Source organism: Agelaius phoeniceus, chromosome 13, assembly GCF_051311805.1.
Source record: "Agelaius phoeniceus isolate bAgePho1 chromosome 13, bAgePho1.hap1, whole genome shotgun sequence".
Lineage (NCBI taxonomy): Eukaryota > Metazoa > Chordata > Aves > Passeriformes > Icteridae > Agelaius > Agelaius phoeniceus.
This window is the reverse complement of record NC_135277.1, coordinates 17,639,428-17,667,229: the sequence shown is the minus strand read 5'-3', so window position 1 is coordinate 17,667,229 and position 27,802 is coordinate 17,639,428. Positions and strand designations below refer to the sequence as shown.

Genomic DNA, 27,802 nt, shown 5'->3' with positions numbered 1-27,802 from the left:
GAGAGCCCCATCCAAAGAGCTGCTCCCATCTGGAGGGCCAGGGCTGGCCCTGCACCATGGCTGTGCCCCCTGCATGGGCTGGGAGGGCTCTGTGCCACAGGGGACAGGTACCCAGGAACCTCAGCACCTCCCTGGCCAATTCCCCATGGATCCACCCAGCCCTGCCTTGCACAACCAGCACAGCATGAAGTGAGAGGTCCAGGAGGAGATTCTGACAGGAGAGGGATTGAATATCCCAGTGTTCAGAGAATCCAAGGCAGAGTGAGACAAGCCTGCTCCTGAAGCCAACAGACAGCACAGCTTGGCTTTTATTCCTCTTTTCCAAAGCCCTGCTTGTCCAAGGGAAGAAGCAGTGGGTTGGCAGAAGTCTGGACAATCTGAAACCTCCCCAAAACCCCACTCCTGAACCTTGTCCTGAGAGTCCTGCACAGCAGAGCCTCCCAGGGCAGTTCCAGCTGTAACCTCCTCTCCTGTTTGTGTTTGTGCTGTTCCCCTCCCTCTCCACGGTGTCCCTTTCCTTGGCCACTCCCAGCACAGCTCCCCAGGCCCCTGCAGGCTGAGCTGTGCTGAGGGACAGGCAGAGCCCACAGGGTTCTCAGCAGAGGTCTCTCAATTGCTGCTGGCTTCTACCAATCAACCTCCAAACTTGTTGAGATTCTCTGTCTAATCTGCTTCAGCAGACACTTTGTCCCAGGAGGACTGAACTAAATTGAGTTGCAGGGCTGCAAATCACACAGCAGCCTCATTTTAATCATGGCTATTCAAGTGCTAAGGAATGCACAAAGTAAATACATATTTGTTTTTAGGCCATCACTTGTCCCATTTGCAAGAGGAAAATGAATGCACTCAATCCCTGAGGCTTTGATCCTCACAGGATAACTTGGGAGATGAACCTGCCACAGGAAATACACCCTTGGTTCAACCCTCTCCCCTTTGTCAGAGCTCCTCTCCTGGGTCTGTTAACCCTCTCACTCACATCCCCACGTTCTAATGAGGCTTTCACACTCCTCACTGTCCCTGCCACCCTCTCTGCAGTCCCTGCTGCCTTCCTGGGCACTGATTTTCCTGAGCTCTGCCTGGGATCCAAGTGCCAGGCTCAAGCTGTGCCCTTGTGTGAGCACAGGCTGGAGGCAGAGCCTGGAGTGCCCAGTGCTGCAGGTGCAGGGCTGGCTGTGCCAGGCTGCCCAGGTGGTTGGCTTTGCAGATCAGTCCTTGACTTCTGTGCTACTTCAAACACATTTGAATAAATACTCTGCATCCTGAGATTTGATCAGCCTGCACTCCCAGTGCTGCAGTGTCCTTCTCTTTGGCGTGCCCTGCTCTCTGTGGGGATCAGCCTGGCTCAGCTGTGACACAGAGCTAAAACTCTGGATGCTCTGGATGCATGCCAGGCCTCCACACTCTTCTCCTGGGCATTCCCCCTCCTTTAGCTCTAGCTCTGGTTTGGGATCTTCCCTATGCTCCAAGCATGAGTCAACCTCTGGTCTCCTTTGCTCTCCCTCTCTGCCCTGCTCTTCCCCCTTTGGAATTCCTGTGTCCCAAACCTGTTCCAAGGTCATCCCACCTCCTCCCTGAACTTAAAATTCACCTGAGCAGGGCCTGCTGGTCACATTTTCCCCATTTGAGTCACAGCTCCCCTCTCACTAAACTGCACCTGGCAGGGTCAGGATAGGAACAATTCCTCTTCCTAATCTCCAGCTCAAAGACCCACAAGACCCTGGCCATAAAACCTCCCCAGCCCCATAACTGAGGGCAGCTGCATTTTTTGGATGCCCTGCCCAGCTCCCAGATTCAGTGACTGTGGCAGTCTGATCAGATGTGACATTTCTGGCTGTGCCCTCCATTCTGCAGTCCAACAATGGTGCCATTAATTCCACAGCTACCTGGGGAACCTGCTCTGAGCTCTGAGCCTTGATCTGGGCTTTGGGGGCTGTTCTGCAGCTTCACTCAGAGCACTGGAGTGAATAATCTGGATACTTTCAAAGAGAGCACTTGCTAAACAAAAGCTGCACATTCTGGAACATTCACTTGGGGTTTGAAACAAGATGTGGGAAAGGAAGAAGTGACTTAAAATTTTAGGTACTGGTGACATTGATAACGTTGGTGTACAATGACAGGCAGAGACAACAACAACCATCTCCCTGCCCTGCTGTAAACTGATCCTGCTGCTGTTTCCTCCTGAGGGGTGTGGGAGTGGATGGATGGGGATGAGGGGGAATGGAACAGCGCCCTGGCCTCTCACACTGACAGTGCTGGCTCCCTCCTCACAGCAAGGAAACCACTCTGGGCTGCCTGTGGATATCACAGAGACCACCCTGGGCAGCACAGAGACCACCCCAGGCTCCCTCTGGGCAGCACAGAGACCATCCCAGGCTCCCTCTGGGCAGCACAGAGACCACCCCGGGCAGCACAGAGATCATCCCAGGCTCCCTCTGGGCAGCACAGAGAACATCCTGGCCTCCTTCCAGATATCACAGAGACCACCCTGGGCTCCCTCTGGCTATCACAGAGACCACCCTGGACTCCCTCTGGATATCACAGAGACCACCCTGGGCTCTCCCCAGACAGCACAGAGACCAGCCCATCCTCCCTCTGGATAGCACAGAGACCACCCTGGGCTCCCTCTGGATAGCACAGAGACCATCCCGGGATCCTCTCAGACAGCACAAAGACCAGCCCAGGCTCCCCCCAAACAGCACAGAGACCACCCTGGGCTCCCCCCAGAGAGCACAGAGACCACCCTGGGCTCCCCCCAGAGAGCACAGAGACCAGCCCAGGCTCCCCCCAGATATCACAGAGACCACCCTGTGCTCCCCCCAGATATCACAGAGACCACCCTGGGCTCCCCCCAGATATCACAGAGACCACCCTGGGCTCCCCCCAGATATAACAGAGACCACCCTGTGCTCCCCCCAGAGAGCACAGAGACCACCCTGGGCTCCCCCCAGAGAGCACAGCGAGCACCCTGGGCTCCCCCCAGACATCACAGAGACCACCCTGGGCTCCCCCCCGAGAGCACAGAGACCACCCTGGGCTCCCCCCAAACAGCACAGAGACCACCCTGGGCTCTCCCCAGACAGCACAGAGACCACCCTGGGCTCCCCCCAGAGAGCACAGAGACCACCCTGGGCTCCCCCCAGAGAGCACAGAGACCACCCTGGGCTCCCCCCAGACATCACAGAGACCACCCTGGGCTCCCCCCAGATATCACAGAGACCACCCTGTGCTCCCCCCAGACATCACAGAGACCACCCTGGGCTCCCCCCAGACATCACAGAGACCACCCTGGGCTCCCCCCAGAGAGCACAGAGACCACCCTGGGCTCCCCCCAGACATCACAGAGACCACCCTGGGCTCCCCCCCGAGAGCACAGCGAGCACCCTGGGCTCTCCCCAGACAGCATAGAGACCACCCTGGGCTCCCCCCAAACAGCACAGAGACCACCCTGGGCTTCCCCCCAGACATCACAGAGACCACCCTGGGCTCCCCCCAAACAGCACAGAGACCACCCTGGGCTCCCCCCAGAGAGCACAGAGAGCACCCTGGGCTCCCCCCAGAGAGCACAGAGACCACCCTGGGCTCCCCCCAGACAGCACAGAGACCACCCTGGGCTCCCCCCAGAGAGCACAGAGACCACCCTGGGCTCCCCCCAGAGAGCACAGAGACCACCCTGGGTTCCCCCCAGACATCACAGAGACCACCCTGTGCTCCCCCCAGAGCGCACAGCGAGCAGCCCACCCCAGCAGGGCTGTCCTTACCTTCTCCTGGTACTGGCGGCGCGAGGAGTCCAGGGACTGGATGAGGGCGGTGGCGTGGCCGATGAACATGGCGTAGCAGGTGGCCCCCACGATCATGCTGAGCATGGTGAGCCACACGTCCGACATCCCCACCGGCGCCTGCTGCCCGTAGCCGATGCACAGCATGTGGCTCATGGCCTTGAACAGGGCGTACGAGTACTGCTTGCCCCAGGAGTCGTTCTGCAGGGACAGGGCACAGCTTCAGCACACTGACAGGGCTAGGGGGCAGGAAAGCACCCCTGGCACTGCACCCCAAAATCCCTGTTGGAGGCACTTGGATGTGTTACACAGGATATATAATTCTTAGGTAGCTTGGAGGGATGGGGGGTCTTTGAAAGCAAGGAGGGATATGGAGTCTCAAGCCCCAAATCTCTCAGGGCCCCCATAACCCCCATATCCCTCACTGAGCCCCTACATCTCAATGCCCCCATAGCCCCATAACTCCCAGATCTCTGAGACCCTACACCTCAATGTCCTCAGAGCCCCCATAACTCCTGTATCCCTCACTGAGCCTCAACATCTCAATGCCCCCATAGCCCCATAACTCCCAGATCTCTGAGACCCTACACCTCAAACCCCTCAATGCCCCCATAACTCCCATATCCCTCACTGAGCCCCTACACCTCAATGCCCTCAGAGCCCCCATAACTCCTCTATCCCTCACTGAGCCCCTACACCTCAATGCCCCCATAACTCCTGTATCCCTCACTGAGCCCCTACACCTCAATGCCCTCAGAGCCCCCATAACTCCTGTATCCCTCACTAATACCCTACACCTCAATGCCCTCAACTGCACCCAAAAATCCCTGTTGGAGGCACCTCAACACAAGAAATTTACTCTTTGTTACACAAGAAATTTAATTTCAGAGCCCTCACGGCCCAACAAGCCCAGCTCAGTCCATTTGGAAAAATAAGCCCAGATCCCAGATCTGAGATCACCACTTTGGCCCTGGTTTTTAGAGACTCCATGTGCTTTTCCCAGCAGGGAAGGCAGCCAGTGTACCCTGCTGGTAACCTGGGATAAACCCAGATGATGCACTGGGAGATTTTCACAATGACCCACAAGTGGGAGAGGGAACTGAAGCAAATCATTTCCACCCCTGGGAAATGGACTTGAACTGAGAACTGAAACAGAGAGCCTGAGCAAGGCTGCCAGCAGCAGGACCAGAGTGAGGAAAATCACTGCCCAGCAATTTAGGAAATGGCCAGGGGCTCTGGTCATTACCTGGAGAGATGAGAAGGGCAGAAAATGAAGTTGGTAATGTCTGGACAGCAAGTTCTTCTCAGTGCAAAACTGGGCTTTTTCAGAGAGCTGAGGAACTACAAATGGTTTCATTTGAGAGCAGCAACATCCTGCCAGGAGAGAGTGCTGAGACACCTTGTGCTCTCCACTGCAGCTCACACAGGCACACCTCAGCATGGCACAGAGAGAAAAACCAGCACAAGTTTCCTGGTGGGACAGCACTCAGGCTTAGCCTGAGCTCATGGAACAGCTCGAGGTGCATTTGCCATCCTGTGGGTATTATCTGCCAGCAAGTTCTTGCTGTGAAACCTCGACAAGTAACTGCTCTGGCATCACACATGGCTCCTACAAGGATGTGAAAATGCCTCTGCTGGGTTGACAGCACTGGGCATTGCTCAGCTGATCCCTGCTCCTGGGAGGGCCAAGGTTATGGATGGAGCTCTGCAGACACATCTGCTGTGGCAGCCTGGAAGGTCACTGCACAGGCCTGCTGCTGCCTTGCCAATAAACAAGGAGTTCTCCTGTGACCTCCATCCAGAGCACCAGTGGCCAGCAGTGCTGGGAGCTCTGGAGCTCACTGGGCACCTCCTGGAGGTGGCTCATCACAGTCATGGGCATGGCTGATGACCTCCCTGCAGGCAGCTCTCAGTGCCACTGATGCCCATGGAAACTTCTCATGGGCCTTACAGGGATCAAACAGTGACAGAGCTGGCTGGGAGCTGGGCACAGGGCTAGAACCTCTGCCCAGGGCTGATGCTGGGTTAGGAGATAAGCACATGGACAAAGGCAGCTGATAGCATTACCTGGCCAGATTCAGTTTCATTATGCAAGCCAGGCCTGATTCCCACTGCAGCAAGAAGGGCAAAGCCACACAAGTGACAGCAGAGCTGACAAGGGAGCAGTGGCACAGCCACAGCCCAGCAGGGACTGCTCCTGCTGCTGGTGCCAGCCTGTCTGGGCTCACCTCCCAACAGAGCAGGAACCTGGAAAAACCACCCTGCAGCCAAGAGAGAGAGGGGCCAGAGACAAAGTGGTGAGTGCTGCTGGCTGTGCCCTAGGCTCGTGTGTGAGGAGCCCAAAGAGCTGCACACAGGACAGGACAGGGCACAGGGAGTTTGTCCCCTGGCCAGGGCACAGGAAGGGTCTGGCCACAGGAGCTGCCAGAGGAGTGAGGCCAAAGGAGTGACCCCTCCTGCTCCTGTGCCTCAAGGCTGGGCTCTGAGCCTGGCCAAGAAGTGCTGGGTGACCCCAGGTTTTGTGGCATTTTTGGTTTCCAATCCCAGCTTTTGTGGCATTTTTGGTTTCCAATCCCAGGTTTTGTGGCATTTTTGGTTTCCACCCCCAGGTTTTGTGGCATTTTTGGTTTCCACCCCCAGGTTTTGTGGCATTTTTGGTTCCACCCCCAGGTTTTGTGGCATTTTTGGTTTCCACCCCCAGGTTTTGTGGCATTTTTGGTTTCCACCCCCAGGTTTTGTGGCAATTTTTAGTTTCCACCCCCAGGTTTTGTGGCATTTTTGGTTTCCAATCCCAGGTTTTGTGGCATTTTTGGTTTCTACCCCCAGGTTTTGTGGCATTTTCCAGAGCCACTTGTGCTCTGTGTGGGCACCAGGCCTTCCACAGAGCTGCCACAGGCATCCTGCCCTTCCAGGAGCCCCCTTCCCTCAGCCCTGCACTCCTGGCACTCTGAGGCCATGGTCCTGCACTCAGGGCATGGCAGCTGCTGTGACTTCCCTGGCTTTAGCCCATCCATTGTCCCTCATGCTGAGGCAGCAGCAGGCAGCTGTCACACTTGGCCACTCTGCTTAAAATGCTGCATCCCTGCAAAGGTGGGAGCTCATTGCCAGTGCTGTGGAGTCTCACAGTCCATGGTGTGGGGCACAGGGACAGTGCAGCTGCCCTGTCCCATCCCTTGCTGAAGGAATTCCTTCCCCATTCCTCTCTGGCTGCTACAGGGATGCTGCTGCCCTCTGAGTTCAGTGTGGCAGTAGTTTAACAGGGCAGCACAGACCTGAGAGCAGGGACAAAGGAAGCTGAGGGAATTCCAGAGGGAATCTGGGCAGACAGAGCAGTAATAGCTGAGCTGGAAAACAGGCTGCCAGGCTCTTTAGTGGCTGTGAACATCTGGGTACCAGGCAGGCTGGAGGTTTAAAAGCCATTCTTCCAGCAACTGAGGAGCGCTGTTTACAAGGAAGCTTGCCAGTGTTTTGTAGGAATTAGTCATCCAAAACTCTGACATCCAGCATGCAGAGCCCCTGCAGCCTGCACAGAACTCCCTGGGAATTGCACAGCTCTGAGCCCCAGCAGCAGCAGGGCTCCTGTGAGGACAGGCTGAGGGTGCCAGACTGAGGGATGGCTGAGGGATGACAGATTTGGGGGGGTGGGAGCTGCAGGAAAACACAGAGCTTTCCAAACAAACCCTGAGCTCTGCTGGGAGAGCACATCAAGGACTGCTCAGAGAGAGGCACTCCTGTGAAGGGGAAGCCTTTCAGAGCAATTATCTTCAGGGTACCAAGTGTGAAGAGCACTGGATGCTCTGTGATGATTCTTCACTTACAGGTCCTGGTACCTCTTTAGCTTTCAGGTTTTTTGTTTTCCCCAGGATGAGCAGACAGGTCAAGCCCTCAGTACTTTAGGCCAGGCTAGAAGAGGTTCCAGATGCAGTGTGGCCACGGGTTTATCAGCACCAGGTGTCTCACACTGCCACAGCTCATTGCTGTAAGAGCCATACCCTATCTAACACCCACCTACACCAGCCCCCACTGCAGCACCACTCCACAGACACTGGAGTGGCTAAAATGGCCCATTAGGGCAGGGAAATGAGGCCTTAAACTGCAGGGGGAAAATGACTCCTCGTTAAGCAAATCCCAAAGCATGCACAAGCACAGCTACAGCTCTGTGCCTGCTCACAGTCAAGAGGGGGTTATCTCAGAGGCACCAAGAGACTCTGCAAAAGGCAGTGAAATGACTTTGAAGCCGTTCCTGACTGGGTTGTTTTTAACATCCACACTGGCAGTGCTGGAAGGGCTTCTCTGGCATTAGAGTCTGGCCTGCTCAGATCCACCTTTGAATACTTGGAGGCACTTCCCTGGAACACTTCAAAGGCACTGCTGGGTTCTGTAGTACCTTACAGAAGCACCTGGAGGCAAACTGTGGTGTCTGACAGAGTATTTTGGTTCTGATGTACATGTGAGTGTGTGTGCTTGAATCCTCCCTGGACAGGAGGAGTGGGATGAGTAAAGACATGGAGAAGTACTGGAAGTTCTTGGGATAGGGGTGTAATCCTATCATGGAGGTGATGAATCTTCTTGCCCTGCAGCATGGAAATGAGGGCTGGTTTTATGGAGTGCCAAGTGGGAAACGCCAGAGCAGAGGAAGAGCAGCACCAGCTTTGTCACAGACAAAGTCCCCAAAGAAAAATGTTATGCCTGACTTACACCATTAACACTTGGAGAACCCAGGAGCTGTCTCAGACCATCCCTGCTCACCTCTGGAACTGCTGGGCTGGGAAAACACCCCTCCAGATCCAGCTGAAAGGGTGGGAGTAGTGGGGAACACATGGAGATGACAGGTTAAACTTCACTTTGGACAGAACCTGCCTGTTCTGGGCTTGTCCCCAAGGGAAGCTCACATGGGCTCCACCTGACAGCAGGGATCTTCTCTGAGTGCCCCAGTCCCAGTGGTCCCAGGCAGCCTTTCCTGGAGCCCTCCCAAGCACCCTGTGCTCCTGGAGATCCAGATCCAGGCACCCACACCTTGCCTGGGCATGGTACCTGTACCCAGGGCTGTGCACAGAGTGCTTCTGCCTCCTTTCCATCCCTGCTGCTGCTCCCAGCTGGCCTCCCTGGGCAGTCCTGGAGTGCCTGGCACCCTGCCTTCCCTGGAAAGGTCAATATTCCCAGTTATGGGCTGCTCTGCCCTGCCCATCCTGCTTTGGACTGGTTCTGGCCCCAGATGAGGAGGGCACTCCCAGTGCCTGTCACCCTGGGCTCCATGTTCCCACCCCATGGAGCAGCCCTGCTCCTGACAGCTCTGCTAGAACATGGAATCTCCTTTAGGTTCCTGTGCCTGTCACCCTCAGCTCCAGGATCCCACCCCATGGAGCAGCCCTGCTCCTGACAGCTGTTCTAGAACATGGAATCTCCCTCAGATTCCTGTGCCTGTCACTCTGGGCTCCATGTTCCCACCCCATGGGAGCAGCCCTGCTCCTGCTGGCCCTGACAGCTGTTCTAGAACATGGAATCTCCTATAGGTTTCTGTACCTGTCACCCTCAGCTCCATGTTCCCACCCCATGGGAGCAGCCCTGCTCCTGACAGCTGTTCTAGAACATGGAATCTCCCTCAGATTCCTGTGCCTGTCACCCTCAGCTCCATGTTCCCACCCCATGGGAGCAGCCCTGCTCCTGCTGGCCCTGACAGCTGTGCTAGAACATGGAATCTCCTATAGGTTCCTGTGCCTGCTGAGGGAGAGCAGGAGGGCTGGGCTGGCCCAGAGGCTCGGGGGGAGCTGGGACTCACAGCAGATCCATGCAGGATTGCTCTCTCCCACACTCTGCAGCCCCTTTCCATCAGCAGCCCCCAGCAGGGAGCAGGGAGGAGCAGAGCCCCACGGGGATGTGTTCTGGTGGAGGGGAGGCTGAGCAGGGCTTGCTGCCCTGCCCTCAGGGATCTCTGCCCTCCCTGCAGGGTGTGTGGGGTCAGCACAGCACCCAGGGGAGGAGGCCACGTGTTCCCAGCAGCTTTCAGGGCTCAGCAGAGTTCAGATCTCTGGGAGAGGAGCTGCCAGGTCAGCTCTGGGGGAGCAGCACGCACTCTGCAGCTGACTCACCAGTGTTTGCAGTTTTTAATAAAATGCACGGCAGGAAAGCTAATGCTGAAGCCCCTGGGACTGGGACTCAGCAATTAATACTGCAAACATCCTGCCCTGCAGCTCCAGGAGCAGCCAGACACCCACTGCTTCCATGGCTGCTGAAATGGAACATGAGGCATGTGGAAAACACCCAGAGGAACCAGACTCGGCGATTTATCGAGGCCCTGAGATGATTTTGGCAACACCAGACCCTTCACAAATCCCCTGGATGAGGATCAAACCTTTAGGAAGCAGATGGGAGGTGATCAATCTTCTTTCCCTGCAGCATGGAAATGAGGGCTGGTTTTACAGAATGCCAAGTGGTGGGAAACCCCAGAGCAGAGGAGGAGCAGCACCAACACACTCACAGACAGAGCCTCCAAAGCATCTGGACCTCACTCCCAGCTCCCCTTGGCTGCAGCAGTTTCAGAAGATTCCCCTTTTCCCCAAATGTCTGGCTCCTGTGTGCAATCAGGGCAGCCATGCTGCACACAAGGATATTTATTTATCTCCTCAGAGCTCCCACCAGGCTGGTACAGAACGTCCCAAAATCCCTGGCACAGAGGCCACCCTGGCCTCTCCCCTCCCAGCTGTGTCCATCACACAGAGCCATGCTGGAACCTTCCATCCACATCCTGCCACCAAAGCCTGAGAAGAGCCCAGAGCTCCAGTTCCTTGTTTCCTGCCTCCTTGGCCTCTCTCAGTACTCCCCTCCAGATTAGATGTAAATTGTTTCACTGATATTGCCATCCACATCCACTGCTGGTCCCAGTGACATGCCTGCAAATCTTCTCAGGAGAATAAAGGACATTACTGGGAGAAAAACACCTTTTTTTTTTCCCAAAGAACTACTGCACTCTTTGTTAAATATTCTAATCCCAGGCTATTTTGGAGTTGGCATATTCCTGAACAGCTTCTGGAAGCCCCCTGAACTCTAGGTGGGGCATCTCTCCAGCTCTTCACCCACTTTCCTGAAGCTCCATTTTCAGAGATAATGATTTTTTTTTTTCACTTCTTTTAAGTGGAACAAAAAAAAAAGAAAAAAAAAAAGGTGATTTAGCTGCAGGGAAGAAGCAGAAAAAAAATCTCCCAAGGCAAGTTTAATTCCCAGCTTCAGAGGCTCTCAAGGCTGGGAAGACAAGGCTGCAGCATGAGGAAAGCTCTGCTCTGGAGAGGAGCTCCCTCCCCTGCCCTCCTGGAGCCTGCTGAGCATTCCTGCCTCTGCAATGCATCCTCCACCCTCTCCCCAGCCTTGCTGCTGGGATTTGCCTCTTTTCTTCCTCTGTCCCATGTCCTGCCACTTTTGCAGAGCCTTCCCTTTGACTACAGCTGGCAGCTTCAAGCCCAGCCTGCACCTCTGCCCTGAGGGATGGATGGGGAGAGCCAGGAGCTGCTGCTGCCATCACAGCCAAACGTTGGGGTGAGGGAATTGTGCTCCAAATCTGCTGCTCTCAAGCCATCCTGCCATGGCCAAGGCACCCCCAGGAGGGGGATGAGGCCACCTGCACCTCTGAGCTCCCTGGCATGAGGAGCTGAGTGTCCTCCTGGCCCCGAGCAGCACAATGGGGCCCCAATCTCTGACTGCTCCTGCCACATAAATAAAGAAAAGGCAGCATGGGGAAGCCCAGGCAGCTGCTGCACAGTTATTGTTCTGCTGGAGATAAGCAGAGGGTTCCAGGCTACAGAAGTGGCAGTCTGGCAGCAGCAGGAAGAGAACCATTATTGCAGAGAGGAGAAATGAATAAATAAACAGCAAACAGATGACTTTTCCATGGATGCTCACTCCTCCAGGCACAGGCAGCCTGTGCCCACAGCCGTGCATGTGGGAGGCACGGCAGGCTGGCACATCTTTGATACATTTTACATTTGTTCTGTTCTTCCCCAGTGCTTGATTATTTCCTTTATTCAAGAAGAAATTGGCTGGGGGAATCTGGAGGTTAAGAACTGTAGTAACAGGCAATTTTTTAAGCTTTGTCAGTTTTTGCTGCTTAATCAACTGGACATTGTCCCTTTGAATAAAAGCTCCTGGATTCTCAGCAAGATGGTTGAAAGGTACCATGAATTCGCCCTGCCTTTGCCATATGGTGTCCAAGTCCCTCCCAGCAACAGCAGGGCACAGCTTGGGATGGCACTGGGCAGCCTGGCTCCTCATCCCGTGACCCTGGCTCACTCCAGGGTGCTGGGTCACACCGACCCTTCCAGGGGGCATGGGGCAAAGGGACCAGCAATGGCAATTATGGATCAGCCCCGGCCCTGTCTCTGGGACTCCACATACTCAGATTCCAGCGGGAAGCAGCTTCCATGCCTGCTCCTTGCTGCTACGTGCCAGGAGAGGGAGCCTGGCTCCTGCCATCTGCGGCTCTGCCGGGGCCGGTCCTGCTCCGAGCCTCGGGACTGTCCCTGCAGGATCTGCCCCCAAACCCGGCACTGTCCCTGCAGGACCTGCCCCCAAACCCGGCACTGTGTCCCTGCAGGACCTGCCCCCAAACCCGGCACTGTCCCTGCAGGACCTGCCCCCAAACCCCGGCACTGTGTCCCTGCAGGACCTGTCCCCAAACCCCGGCACTGTGTCCCTGCAGGACCTGCCTCCCTGTCCCGCACTGTGTCCCTGCAGGACCTGTCCCCAACCCCCGGCACTGTGTCCCTGCAGGACCTGCCTCCCTGTCCCGCACTGTGTCCCTGCAGGACCTGTCCCCAACCCCCGGCACTGTGTCCCTGCAGGACCTGCCTCCCTGTCCGGCACTGTGTCCCTGCAGGACCTGCCTCCATGCCCACAGCCCCGGGAAGCGGCGGGACGGCCCCGGGGGATGAAAGGAGGAACGGGAAGCTGGGGGATGGCAGTGGGTGCTGCAGGGGGGCCACCCAGGGGCTGCGTTTAGGGCTGAGAGGTGCGATGGGGAGCATCCTCCAGAGGGGAGACCCTGCCCACCATCTCTGAGTAGGTTATTTGTATTTAATTCTTTATATATAAATCTATATGTGTATATGTGTATATATATATGTGTATATGTGTGTATATATATGTATATGTGTATATATATGTATATCTATATATATGTATATAACCTATAATATATAATATACAATAGAAATATATATTTTATATATGTTATCTATATATGTATAGATATGTGTAGATATATGTATACATATACATATATACATATACACATATATATAAAATATATAAATAACATATATAAAATATATATTTCTATTGTATATTATATATTATAGGTTATATACTAAATACTAGATATTATATATTAATTATATATTATATACGATGTACTACATACTATATATTATTTATTTATATTTCTATATTATATATTATTTATTATATTCTTATAATATTATATATTATATTTTAATTTTATTATATATTATATTTTATATTATATATAATATGTTGTATATTTAAGATATACTATATTATATATATATATATATTGTATTTTATATATGTTTTGTTATTTATATATATTTATTTTTAATTCTTTATTACGAGCTGATCAAGGGAATGAAATACACAACACCTGGCATCGGCCTCACTCTTTGGGAAGATGAAGAGTGGAAACAGGGGGAAAAGATAAAACAGGGAAGAAAGGAGGAAACACATCAGGTCCAAGAGCTCCCTGACCAGCACTCACCACCATGCGGTTGAGGGACACCCAGCAGTCGTCGGGGAAGTCCTGCAGCATGGGCACCAGGAACTGCAGGCAGCCGTCCCAGTGGCACAGCAGCAGCATCATCCCGATGAGATTGACGATCCTCACCACGGCGCTGGCCAGGTCGTAGGTCATGTGGAAGATCTGCGGGCACAAAGGGCCAGGTGAGACAGCAGCTCCCCCAAACAGTCCCCAGCGTCATTGCACACAGTGTCAGGCTCCAGAACCCTGCTGAAGGGACAGACAACTGCAGCAGCTCAGCTCAGGCACAGTGTGCAAGCAGAACCTGCTGAAAAACAGCTGGAAAACCAAAATACAGAGCTAGGCAAACAGAACCAGCTGAAAAACCAAAATACAAACTCCTCATCAGTCACCCCTCCTATAGGAATGTGCCTCTTGTTGACAGTGACAAAACTATCCCCTGTCCCCTTAAAAAGAAAAGAAGCTCAGAAGTTTCTGTCCTCGATTAGGTGAAAAATGCATCTCATAGGCCTGGGGGACTTCACCTCACACTTAAGGATAGTCAATGGGAAAGGAGCCAAAAAGTCCCACCTAAGCAACTTACTAGAAAAAGAAGAGAATAAAGAAACAAATGGTTTTTGTGAGGTGTTTCACCAGGGGCAAGAACCTCTTGCACCTAGATCAGCTTTTCTCTGTAAAGAGTTTATTATTTTGCCTTTTATTAAACATTTTTGTTTCCAACACTGCAACAGAAGCCATCCTGCTCATTTTATGCCTCCAAAGGTAGCTGAGCTATCTTGGGTGAGAAATAAACCTCTAAGAGCTTATGAGATCTGGCTCATGGAGGCTCCTATTACTCCTGCCCTGCACCTTTGCCTTCTAATTTGCCATTAAAAGCTCCATAACTCCTTCTATAAAACAAGCTGGTTGCAAATATTTCTGGACCATCAGCCACTCCTCAGGAATCAACTCTACAATTCCATTTTTTAGCTGCAATGCCCTTCTTTGCTTTCTGTTCTTGCTGGATACGTGTTCCACAGTGACCCATGGTGGCAGCTGCCTTTGTGCTGGGTGTCAGCTGCAGTCTCTGCATGAATCAAATGCAACAAGGAACGGCCTCCAACTCAGCAGAGGCTTCTGGAAGAGGATCTGATTCATCTTTTTTCTTGTACTCCTTGTGTTCTGCTGCTACACTCCTGCCCAGGTGAGCAAGGAAAAGAGAACCATGGTTTTCCTCATCTGTCAGTTCTTCACGTGGAAAATAAAGCTGCAAACACAACTTTCTTACAGGTCAGAAGTGACACAGCCCCTGATCCAGGGGGGTTCAGGTGGCATCACCCTCCAAGGGGCATGAGTGAGTGTCAGGGTGGTTTGTGACACAGGGGACAGGCTGTGTGATGTGTGCCCAAATCCATACACCTCCTGGCTTCTCCAACAGGAACAATCCTGCTCCTCCCCTCACCATGGCACCGTGTGCCTGCCACCTTTGCCCACACCACACATCAGCCTCTCATCCCACAGGAAGGCAGCTCAACAGCTAAAACAGCAGGAAACCTTTGTTATCAGCAAAGCAATCACACTTTCTCAGCTGGAATTGCTGCTCCAAATGGAGCTGGCTGTCCAGCTGGAATGTCTGGGTCACACGCCCACAGCGATGCCCATGTGCCCAAGCCTTGCCAGGAGGGAGCACAAGGATGCTGGAATCCAGAAGGATGAATGATTTGGATAACTGCTGCTAACTCCATTATTTCCCTGCATCCAGGCTGGAGGCCACACTGCCAGTGTGAGAAAGGCCATTTGAGTGATCTTTCAGGGCTGAAAAGAAGAATATCTCCAAAATCCAGCATGAAAGGCTGTTCTAGGAAATCCAGCTCTCACTGCTGACTCAATAGGTCAGTATGAAAGCTGAGCACATAATTCATACAGAATAATTCCTCCTGGTTTGCTCTGTTTTCCTCCCCCTGCAGAAATGATCATTCTCATTTAGATAACCCAGAGCGAATCCATCCTGTTGGAATGAGAGCCCAGAGCTGTGCTTTTAATGAAGCTGGAGCAGCAGTTTGCAGAAGGATCTTTTGTGCCACCAGGGTTTTTCTGTGCTAATGACTTTTCCTCTCACACCTCCGGGTGTTTTTCAAAGAGCTCCAGCCCTGCTGTAACCCAGGGAGCTCCAGCCAGGGGCAGGGAGAAGCCCTGTCAGACTGACAAAGGATGTGCCTTCCTTCCTTTGATAGATGAAAAGCAGACAGTGAAGAGCCCGAGGGCATGGATGGCTCAGGGACCAGGTGATGGACACGGAGCTTCTGAGAGGAGGGTTGGGATCCATCCTAGTCAGGCTTCATTTGCTGCATGCAGAGAGAGGAGAGGGTGGATTCAGCTCCTATTCTGTACCTTGGGATCTAGACTGGAGCACCAGAGCCACTGGATGGGAACAGATCCCTGAGGGTGACACATCTGGGCTGTGGCACCTGAGAAGGAGCTCAGGGATTCCCAGAAGTAATTATGATTATGAACTGCAAATGTCTGAGCTGCAGGTGAGACAACTCTAATTCCAAATGTCTCAGGAGTTCCCAGCTCCTGCCCACTCCTTGGAATACATTCTCCCATGCAGGAGAAAAGCAGGAGCAGTCCTGCTGCAGGAATAACTGTGAAGGGCTGGGAACAAACTCCTGCCACTGAGAAGCTCCCACTGCAAAGAGGAGCTGGTGTCACAGGGAATTCTGTCCCAGCTGTTGCAGTGCCCTCCAGCACTTCCTTGGCTCACCAGGGAGAGGAGGGCCAGGAACATTCCAGAAGAGCTCGGAGGAACACGAGGTGTGACTGCAACTTCTCTGGTTTCTATCAGGAACACTCAGGACTTTGTGTCCTGCTGTAACACAACCCAGGCTGGGTCCCAGAGCATCACAGCTCTTTCCACCCCAGCACTGCCTGTGCTTCCTGACTTTCTGCTGCTTGCACTGGGAAAAAGGGAGCCAGGAGAAGAGCAGAGCATGGATTCCCATTTAAAGGATATTCCTGGATAGAGAATATCCCTGGTTTTTTGACAGACCAAAACAAGCTCTGGCTTCAGCATCCCTGCTACAAAATCAGCTCTGTCCTTCCAGCCAAAGTTCACCTTGCAATTCTTGTGGAAAGGACAGCTTGGGAAAGTGGGAGGACCAAAACTTCCCTCCAAAAGTTGTTTCTGGTTATGTAAGAGCTCAGTCTCAGAAACTCCACTGGTACAGCACAAGCTATCAGGAGCAGACTGAAATCCTGTCAGCCCCAAGTGCCTGTGCAGCCCTCCTCCATCTGGGCTGCAGCAGCATTCCTCCAAACTCAGCACCTGAGCTGGAAGGAACCAAGGCCACCTTGGAGAAGTGGGGCCTGCCTCTGGCAATGGCTCCAGTCAAGGCTGGGAGGTTAATTAGGCCTGCTGGTCTGTGCTGGCACAAGGCTCAGGTGCTGTCCAAACCACAGCCCCCACCATCCCTCTGCTCCAGCTGGGGCCACCACAGTCCCTCTGCTCCAGCTGGGGCCACCACAGTCCCTTTGCTCCAGCTGGGGCCCTGGGGTTGCCCTGTCCATGGGGACATCCTGGGGCAGTGCTGGGCAGGGCAGCAGCTGCTCCAGGCACACCCTGCCAGGGCCAGCCCTTGGCACAGCTGGGCTGGGATCTGACTGCACATCTGGGCTTGGGTCTGCACATCCGGGCTGGGATCTGACTGCACATCCCTGCTGGGATCTGACTGCACATCTGGGCTTGGGTCTGACTGCACATCCAGGCTGGGATCTGACTGCACATCCCTGCTGGGATCTGACTGCACATCCCTGCTGGGATTTGACTGCACATCCCTGCTGGCTTCTCACCCTCTGGAGATGCTGTGCCTGGAGCCAAGGGGCTTTCCCAGGCCTTTGGGGGCCCTGATGCAGAGGCACCCCAGTGATCCTGGCTGAGGCAGGGTGAGCCAGCAGATCTGAGTGCTGGCTCTGGCTCACTGCCATCCATGGGGCCCCTGAACAGATTCTGCTCCACAGGAAAGCATTGAAACTGCTTGTTGCCCTTCACTACTGCACTGCCAACGTGGCAGGAATTCTGTAGCTCCACATCCTGCCTGGTCCCGAGCCAGTGCTGGTGTCTGTGCCCACACCATGGTTAATATACAACTGTGATAAATCCCCTGGGGATAATCAAGGAGCTGTGACACTGCTCCAGCTTAAAAGAAGCAAAGATTTTACTCTTCATTTATGGCTTAAAAAACCCACAGACCTGAGAAGGAAATACAAATCTCAAAAGAGAATCAAAACAGTCTCATATGCTGTTGTGAGTGCTCCAGGGTCAGAGTTAAGGTTGTTCTGCTGTGAGGAAAACGTGTTTACTCACATTTAAGAAGAGTATTTGTGGGCTGTGGGGAAGAAAGTTGACATGTCTTTCAGTCTGCCTTTCTCTCCTTGGCTTTTGAAGATAACAGAGGTAAAGATCCATTTTCTTCACAGAGGCATTAGCTGCCTTTTCAAACCTCAGTGTTAATCTCCCATAGACTGGGGATAGGTGGGTGCTGCAAAGAGCTTTTCTGAGCCTAAAATCCAGTTTAGCCAGATTACTGAGGGTGGCTGTGCTGAGTGAGGCCCTGCAGCAGCAGCTGCTGTGGCTCTGGATCACCCAAAACCACTCATCCTGTTTAGTCCCAAGACCAGCCTGGACAACGAGCTCATTCCAGCCAATGTGCAAACTGAAGGCAGCTCACTGATAAAACCGTGGGTTGGGGATCAGTGCCAGTGCTTGTGGCAAATGTCACCTTCTGCACAGCCAGGGTGAGCCCTGACTGACACAACTCACTGAGGAGGGGAAGGCTTTGGCAGCCCTCATGAGCAGACCCAAATCCTGGGAAGCTGCAGCGAGGGAGAGACAAAGAACACAGAACTGGCAGGGTGGGCTTCCCCAGGAGGACAAAGAGCCTGGGCACACCCAGGGCACTGAGGCACAGGAGCCCTGGGGAATGCAGCCAGGGCACACAGAGCCAGCTCTGAGTGTGGCCAGGGCACACAGAGCTGCTCTGAGCCTGAGCACAGCCAGGACACACAGAGCCTGGGCACACAGATCAAACCCTGAGCACACCTGGAGCACACAGATCCAACCCTGAGCACAGACTGGGCACACAGAGCTGCCCTGAGCACACCTGGGGCACACAGAGCCTGGGCACACAGAGCAACCCTGAGACACTTGGGGTACACAGAGCCAGGGCACACAGATCCAACCCTGAGACATCTGGGGAACACAGAGCAACCCTGAGAAACCTGGGACACACAGAGCCAGGGCACACAGAGCAACCCTGAGCACACCTGGGGCACACAGATTCAGCCCTGAGCACAACTGGGGCACACAGAGCCAGACATGGGCACACCTGGGGCACACAGATTCAGCCCTGAGCACAACTGGGGCACACAGAGCCAGACCTGGGCACACCTGGGCACACAGAGCAGCCCTGAGGCACTCTGAGCACACACAGCAGTCAGGGCTGGCAGGGAAGGGGCACCTCCCCCAGGAATTGCACTGTGGAATGAACCCACCCTGCTGGCACACACAGGGTTTCAGCAAGGCAAAGCAACATCTCAGCTGCTCCTTTCCCTCTCCTGATGTTGCTGTGGGAAATGCATCATCCCCTGCTCCTTGCTCCTTCCTCACCCTCCCCAGCTTCCTATTTCTTCTCCCAGTGATGTCGTTCTTAAGCTGCATCAAAATATAGTCAAATTTGACTCCAGGAGGTTTCCTGTCCTGAGCAAGTCCTCAGGTTTTGGTCTTTAGGAAGAATGGACACACTTTTACACAGTTTTTTTCTTTGGAAGAGCAGACAAAATGCTGTTCTAGCCACTAAATTATACAAACATAGAAACTCCAAATTTCCAAGGCAATTGTTGCTGCCAACAGGCTGAGCTGGGGAAGAAGAAGAATTCCCTAAAGAAACACAGTTGGGTTTACTGACACCTCAGGAAGCAGGATCCCTTTAGAAGGAGCAGCACTGAGTCAGACATCTTATAGATACACATATAATATTGGCTTTTTGTAAATATTAAAATGAATTTTAGATGTGTGGTGTTCAAGTGACTTTGTTATAAAGATATGGATTTCATTTCTGTTCATGAAGCTCAGTGCAGCAGCTGCTATCAGTGTGCAGTGTTACAGTGGCTGCTGGGATGGGATAACACCCACTGAACACAGGGTGAGCACACCTGGACAGCTGTGACACACAGGGTGAGCACACCTGCACAGCTGTGACACACAGGGTGAGCACACCTGGACACATCTGCCACACAGGGTGAGCACACCTGCACAGCTGTGACACACAGGGTGAGCACACCTGGGCACATCTGCCACACAGAGTGAGCACACCTGGGCACATCTGCCACACAGGGTGAGCACACCTGCACAGATGTGACACACGGGGTGAGCACACCTGGGCACATCTGCCACACAGAGTGAGCACACCTGGACAGCTGTGACACACAGGGTGAGCACACCTGGACACATCTGCCACACAGGGTGAGCACACCTGCACAGATGTGCCACACAGGGTGAGCACACCTGCACAGCTGTGCCAGCCAGCAGCACTCACCCTCTGAGGGCAGTGTGGGCCAGGGCCCAGAACTGGAGGGGATAAGAAGGGACTGAAACCACAATCCAGGAATCCACGTGCTCTAACAAAGCAGATCCAAAGAAGAGATGTGCTAAACAATTCCTGGAACACGTAAACCACTTTGGGGAAAAGTTTACTGTGCACAAGGGTCTGTGAATATGCAAAGGGCTGATGTAATTAAAAGGTATTTAAGGGGTTAGGGTTAAATTTGCCCTAAACCAGGACATATCCCCAAAGATTACAGGGGCCTTTTGGCTGATGCCATAATCACCTTTCCTCTATGGTCCTTGTCTCCTATTGTCCTTTATTAAACTTTTTACACTTTCACAGGAGAGTGAACATGTTTTTTAACAATAACAACCTTTCCTCTATGGTCCTTGTCTCCTACTGTCCTTTATTTAACTTTTTACATTTTCACAGGAGAATGAACGTGTTTTTCTTAGTAATAACCTTTGCTCTATGGTCCTTGTCTCCTACTGTCCTTTATTAAACTTCTTACACTTTCACAGGAGAGTGAACGTGTTTCTCCCAGACAGCTCTGGGCTGTGCCCATCACTGAGTGCCTGGGACAAGGAGGGAGCTGGGATTCAGCTTGTTTGGGCCAGGCTTGGCAGCAGCAGGCAGCAGATGGGCTGAGCAGGGCCGGGCTGTGGAGCACAGCTACATCTGCAGGCTGTGTGCACACTCCAGCACGGGCTGGGGCTGTACTCACCCTCTTTCTGCTGTGCCAGCAGCCAGCCAGCAGCCAGAAGATCAAGTTTTAGATGAAGGCAAGAGTTTGGGGTTGATTCTGTTTTTGTGCTTGCTTTGCAGCGAGTGACACGAGCAATGTCAGCAGAGCTGCTGATGCTGCTGCGGGAGCCCGGCCGTGACTCACCGGGGCAGGGCCGGGCCGGGCTGTGCCGCGGGAGGGGAGCGCTCCCGGGCCCAGGTGCTAGCAGAGATAGCCAAGCACATTTTACACTCCAAATCCAAGAATCCTTTGTGCTGCCCTGGCAGTTTTTCCTCTGCAGGTCTCGGGGGCTGTGCTGACACTCAGCTGCTGTGTTCTCAATCTCCCTGAGCTCGGCTATCCCGGAGGGGCCAGCAGGGCACGGAACAGGGAAAAACCTCCTGCGCTGGAAGCTGAGGGCAGAGTGTTCAGCCCAACCTCGATCTGCTGCTCATGGGCTGTGGGATGGCCCAAGGAGGTGCCTCAGTGTGTGTGGAAGCAGGGCAGCACAGCCAGTGCTCCTGCCCCAGCCCTGGGTGCAAAGCTCTGTAAGGGATCACCAAGCCTCCTCCTCCTCCTCCTCAGATGATTGAACTCTTCCCAGGGAACTTGCTCCTGGCCACTGGAAGTTCTTCCCCAGGTAGGAGTTCAGAGAACAGAGACAGAGAACATCAGAAAGCAAAAGGAAAAAGAGAAAAATGGCATTTTCTTGCCTTCTCCCTCTGAGACTTGTGTCTACTGGAAAATATTTACAGCAGAGAAAGGTGAAATAGCAGGACTAATTAGCACTGAGAAGGCTGGCGTAGCTGGCAGATGTTTATGGATATATATAAACCCCAAAGATCCTGCCACCACCGTGTGTTTTGCCTCTTGCACTCTCAGAGTTGAGGTTGTCATGACAGCAGCCCCCCTTCCTCTCCCCATGCCACCATTCCCAGCCTAGACTTTAATCTTCATCATTTTAAGAACTTTTGTCACCACGGCAACGTGACACAGACTTTTAAAAATATTTTCTAGCACAACTCAAACGACTGTCGTTCCTGCACAGTTCCCTTTCAACCTCCAGGAAAAAAAAACATTTGGGGTTGGGTTGAGTGTGAGACTGCCCTGGGTGTGAGACAGCAGCAGCAGCAGCTCCAGGGAGGAAGGATGGTGACACTGTCACCTCCAGGAACAGCAACACAAGGACTGGGGCCAGGGCTTGTTCCAGCAGCTCTGTGACTTTGGAGGAAGCTCTGCTTTGCTTTTCCATGGGGTTTATGTTCCCACACGCCCCCAGCTCAGGTTTTCCACAGGATCTCTTGGTGCCTTTGGAAAAGGGAAGGAAAACAAGCCCCCAGAGCTGTAAATAGGTTGGGTGTCTGGTTCTCAAGGGGAATTAGATCCCTTACCTGCTGAGGCTGGCTCTAATCTCTCAGGGCTCTTATCTGCATCTTTGGGAATTGTAGTCCCTCTGAGAGGCTTGCAATGAATCACTGCTGGAAATAGGTCATGGGCTTTTTTGGACGTTTAAGAATGACCACAGTCACCAGACAAAAGGTCTGCCTTGCTCAGGAGCTATACATAGATGTGCCCAGGGAAAGGAATATCTGGGATGCTGAGGGGAAAGGAGGCTGAAATCCCTGAGAAAGGCACACAAAATTGGGAAAACAGGAAACTGGGGCCTGCAGGCCTGGAAATGGCTCCAGAGGGGCACTGAGAGGTGCAGGCTGGTGCCAGGGACTCCCCCTGGAATAGCAGCATGGGGGTGATGGATGCCTGAGCCAGGAGCTGCAGGTGAGGCTGCAGCCTCTGCCAGGAGGGCTCATTTGTGCTCTGAGCCAACCTGCCTGGGCTAAGTGGGAAATCAGCCTGGAATGCTCTGAGCTGCCAGGCCCACAGTCTGCAGGCAGCTGGCACGAGCAGCACAGAGCAAACACTGCTGCCAGCCCTGCTCAGCCTGTGCCAGGTCACTGCCAGCCTTGTCCCTGCTCAGCCTGTGCCAGGTCACTGCCAGCCTTGTCCCTGCTCAGGCTGTGGCAGTGCCCAGGGCAGTGCCAGCCTTGTCCCTGCTCAGCCTGTGCCAGGTCACTGCCAGCCTTGTCCCCTGCTCAGGCTGTGCCAGGTCACTGCCAGCCTTGTCCCTGCTCAGCCTGTGCCAGGTCAGTGCCAGCCTTGTCCCCTGCTCAGCCTGTGCCAGGTCACTGCCAGCCTTGTCCCTGCTCAGCCTGTGCCAGGTCACTGCCAGCCTTGTCCCCTGCTCAGCCTGTGCCAGGTCACTGCCAGCCTTGTCCCTGCTCAGCCTGTGCCAGGCCACTGCCAGCCTTGTCCCTGCTCAGGCTGTGGCAGTGCCCAGGGCAGTGCCAGCCTTGTCCCTGCTCAGCCTGTGCCAGGTCACTGCCAGCCTTGTCCCCTGCTCAGCCTGTGCCAGGTCACTGCCAGCCTTGTCCCTGCTCAGCCTGTGCCAGGCCACTGCCAGCCTTGTCCCTGCTCAGCCCGTGCCAGGTCACTGCCAGCCTTGTCCCTGCTCAGCCTGTGCCAGGTCACTGCCAGCCTTGTCCCTGCTCAGCCTGTGCCAGCCTTGTCCCTGCTCAGCCTGTGCCAGGTCAGTGCCAGCCTTGTCCCTGCTCAGCCTGTGCCAGGTCACTGCCAGCCTTGTCCCTGCTCAGCCTGTGCCAGGTCACTGCCAGCCTTGTCCCCTGCTCAGGCTGTGCCAGGCCACTGCCAGCCTTGTCCCTGCTCAGCCAGTGCCAGGTCAGTGCCAGCCTTGTTCCTGCTCAGCCTGTGCCAGGTCACTGCCAGCCTTGTTCCCTGCTCAGCCTGTGCCAGGTCAGTGCCAGCCTTGTCCCCTGCTCAGCCTGTGCCAGGTCACTGCCAGCCTTGTCCCTGCTCAGGCTGTGGCAGTGCCCAGGTCACTGCCAGCCTTGTCCCCTGCTCAGGCTGTGGCAGTGCCCAGGGCAGTGCCAGCCTTGTCCCTGCTCAGGCTGTGGCAGTGCCCAGGGCAGTGCCAGCCTTGCCCCTGGACCTGTTCCCAGAGGACATTGGGAAGCTGTGCTAAGGAAGGGATCCCAAGCCTTTTCCCTCTGTGCCATGGCTCTTTGGAAGCTGTTTGACTTCCACAGGGACAGCTCCAGCACAGCCTGAAGGGCCCTGATCAGGAGCTGGAAGTTAAACACCAGTCAATGAAATCATTTCTTGTTTTAGAGCTGTTTTCCTGGAGCTCAGCTGATGCTCCCTCTGCAGCATCTGAGAGCGGATTCAAGGAGCGTCTGGTGTGCCCCAGGTGCCTCCCTGTCCCCATCCCAGAGCCTGACCTGGCAGCCAGGGACTGTTTGTATCCATAAACACAGCACCAGGACACGGCAGCAACACAGTCACAGCAAGAGAACAGACTCCTCAATGAGGAAGAGAATTGTCTTCTCAAAATTCTGACTGCTTGTAGAACAGCTCTCATTCCCTATTTCATCAAGAAATCACCAGCAACCTTTGTTTTCTTATTCCTTTCAGTCCCACCTGAATTTTTTCTTTAAAATTCAGAACAGATTTTTTTAAATCCAAGCTTGATCCCTAGGGATCCATATGATTAACAGCTGAGATTGAATATGAACTCACTAGGTCCCACCCTGGAACTGCAAACTTGCTGAAGAACCACAGAACTCCTGCAGTTTCCTCTTGATCAATTAACATTATTTCTTTGATGTTACCTGAATTTCAATCAAGACAGCACAGCACACACTTGTTACCCCTCTGCTAACCCAGTTTGGGGGTCTGTAGGAGCACAGGGGAAGAAGAGAGCCAAAAATGCACTCCCCAAAAGGAGCATTTTTGTCTGTGAAAGGCTCTCTGTGCTGGGCACAGCAGGGGCAGCGTGGGCAGGTGAGGCCCTGCCACAGCCCTTGGGTTACATTTGAGTTTTTGCTGTCCTAAGACAGGACCTGGGGCTGCTCCAGCCTGGCCCAGCCCTTGGGTTACATTTGAGTTTTTGCTGTCCCAAAGCAGCACCTGGGGTTGCTCCAGCCTGGCCCAGCCCTTGGGTTACATTTGAGTTTTTGCTGTCCTAAGACAGCACCTGGGGCTGCTCCAGCCTGGCCCAGCCCTTGGGTTACATTTGATTTTTTGCTGTCCCAAAGCAGCACCTGGGGCTGCTCCAGCCTGGCCCAGCCCTTGGGTTACATTTGAGTTTTTGCTGTCCCAAAGCAGCACCTGGGGCTGCTCCAGCCTGGCCCAGCCCTTGGGTTATATTTGAATTTTTTGCTGTCCCAAAGCAGCACCTGGGGTTGCTCCAGCCTGGCCCAGCCCTTGGGTTATATTTGATTATTTGCTGTCCCAAAGCAGGACCTGGGGTTGCTCCAGCCTGGCCCAGCCCTTGGGTTACATTTGAGTTTTTGCTGTCCCAAAGCAGCACCTGGGGCTGCTCCAGCCTGGCCCAGCCCTTGGGTTATATTTGAATTTTTTGCTGTCCCAAAGCAGCACCTGGGGTTGCTCCAGCCTGGCCCAGCCTGCCAGGATGCTCCGTGCTCCGCAGGGACGCTGAGTGCTCCCACCTAACTCAATCCTGAGCTTTAATTAGAGCCATTAGAGCCACAGCAACCAGGCACAACTTCCAGCCTGGGCTCCTGGGGGCTGCCAGGGGCTGTAATGTCCAGGGAGGAAGCTCCTGGCAGGCCTGGAGCTGGGAATGTTTCCTGTGGATTGGGGCAGAGTGTGGGCACAGCTCAGGGTATCATTATCCCCACTAATAATGAAGGGATGGGACTATTATTGGGCTAAGAACAATTTTTTGCTCAGATAATCATCAGTCTCAGAGGCTGTGAGGTTTTAGAGGAGCAAGCAGCTGGCCACAGCTCAAAGTAGTCCCAAGCAAAGTCAGAGGAGGCTGGCCTGGAGCAGGAATGGAGTGGGCAGCAGGAGCAGGGCTCACCCTTCCCCTGTGCTCAGCACTGCTGGGGTCACACCTCAAGTGCTGTGCCCAGTCTGGCCCCTCAGTTTGGGAAGGACTTTGGGACACTGAGCACATCCAGAGGGGGCAGAGAGGCTGGAGAGGGGCTGGGAACACAAACCCTGTGAGTGAGGAACCCCTGAGGGAGCTGGGGGTGCTCAGCCTGGAGAAAAGGAGACTCAGGGCTGCCCTCATCACTCTCACAGCTCCTGAAAGGGGCCTGTGCTCAGCTGGGGCTGGGCTCTGTCTCCAGCAGCACTGACACAACCAGAGCACACAGCCTCGAGCTGCACCAAGGGAAATTGAGGTTGGATAGCAGGAAAAAGGTTTTTACAGAAAGAGTGATGAAGTTCTGGAATGGCTGCCCAGGGAGGTGGTGGATGGAGTCCCCATCCCTGGGTGTGTTTAACAAAGCCTGGGTGTGGCACTGGGGCCAGGGTCTGGGGCTGGGCTGGATCTGATGATCTTTAAGGTCTCTTCCAACCTGGTGATTGTGTGAATTCTGTGAAAGTTTGTTACAAGGCAATACAGACCTTTCTAACCCAATGAATAGATGCCACAAGGTTTCTTTTGCTTTTCTAACCTATCACCTTTAGCTGCTGCACTGTGGGTACTTTTACCCAATAGGTTTCTGTCTCACTTGCACACAAATGCTTCTGTTACAACTTCTAAACTCTCAGCCTATTCCATACAACCCCACCCCTACATTAGAAACCCTCACCATTTATCAATGCAGTTTCTCACTTATTTAAAGCACATTCTTACTTACAGCTATAGAAACATAAGTTTATGATTTTTCTGTTTAATATCTGTGTATTATATATTTACATCAACTCAAGCTTCTCCCAAGGCTGCAAATCAACCCCTTCAGTGTCTGTGGAAGTTTCTGCTTCTCTGATTCCCACACAGGGAGCAGAGGATGCTCAGCCCCAGGGCCTGGCTGGCACAGGGCTGAGCCCTCCTCTGCATGGGATCCACTCTGGACACTCTTTGCTCTTCCTGCATTTCAGAGAGGGCAGAAGAAGGGACTGGGGCACCTGTCTGTCACCTGACAGGAAGGACTGGGCCACCTCCCACCCCAGGGACAGAATCCTTGGCTGGAGCCCTGGGGGAACTGGAAGAGCTGTGCCAGGCTGTGGGCACAGGGAGCACAAACCCCAGGGGCTTTGTTTGTCAGTGCTGGGTTTTTCCTGAGACCAGAGTGAGAACCCCCAGCAAGAGATGGATCATCTCTGGGGGACCTCAGCAGTGACAATGTCCCTGCCCAGACTGACACAAATGTATCTTAATGCAGTGTCACAGTGTCACATGTCACAGGCAGCCCAGACAAGTGACAGGGACACAAATGTCCTCCCACTCTGCTGGGACAACAACAGCAATGTCACCTTTTCCTGCTGCACCTGAGAGGGGACAAATCCCACGGGAACAGCACTGGGGAGTGAATCCTGAGGAGCTGCAGCTCCCATAACCTTGGGATGCACACCCAAGGCTGCTCCAATGCCAGCAGAAAAGAAAAGGGGGAAGTGCTGGGTGAATTCTTGATTTCCTTGAAGAATCTAGGGCAGGGAAAACTGGTTTTAACAAAGAAGCAGCCTAGATGATATTTGTGAAAGTATGAGGGATTAATTCCTGCTGTGGTTGTATGTAGATTTCATAGATTATATAAAAATGTACTCAGGCAGAACAAAGACATTGAAAAGCAGTATTTAAACTCTACCTAAAACATTCTAACATGCATTAATACATGCTGGGCAGGAAGAGAGTCCCCAAAGGCTGCCATTTTAATTAGAAATCCAACAGGAAATTCTGCCTGATGACAGCTATCAGGGCAGGAATCCCAGGAGCCCCAGCAGGGAGAAGGAGGAGATGTGCACAGCTCCCTGAGGGGTGTAAGACACCAGGATCCCAGCAACCCCAGAAACAGCAACAACAGCTGGCCAGGGGCTTGGAGGTGCAGGAAAATTCAGGGGTTATAAACCATCCCTGTGTCTATGGGAGGAGCTGCCAGGAACCCCCAAAGTGCCCTTGGAAGGGGTTCCC

General features: G+C 53.6%; 1 protein-coding gene across 1 annotated transcript in view; it reads right to left on the bottom strand.

Moving 5' to 3' along the window:
• HCN4 (hyperpolarization activated cyclic nucleotide gated potassium channel 4) overlaps window positions 1-27,802 on the bottom strand; it is a 110,218-nt gene that overhangs the window by 31,063 nt on the left and 51,353 nt on the right. Inside the window, exons 3-4 of the mRNA XM_054642008.2 lie at window positions 13,540-13,701; window positions 3,759-3,977 (exon numbers count right to left, since the gene is read on the bottom strand). Of these exons, the coding sequence (XP_054497983.2) occupies window positions 3,759-3,977; window positions 13,540-13,701 (381 nt within the window). The remainder of the gene's footprint in view (window positions 1-3,758; window positions 3,978-13,539; window positions 13,702-27,802) is intronic.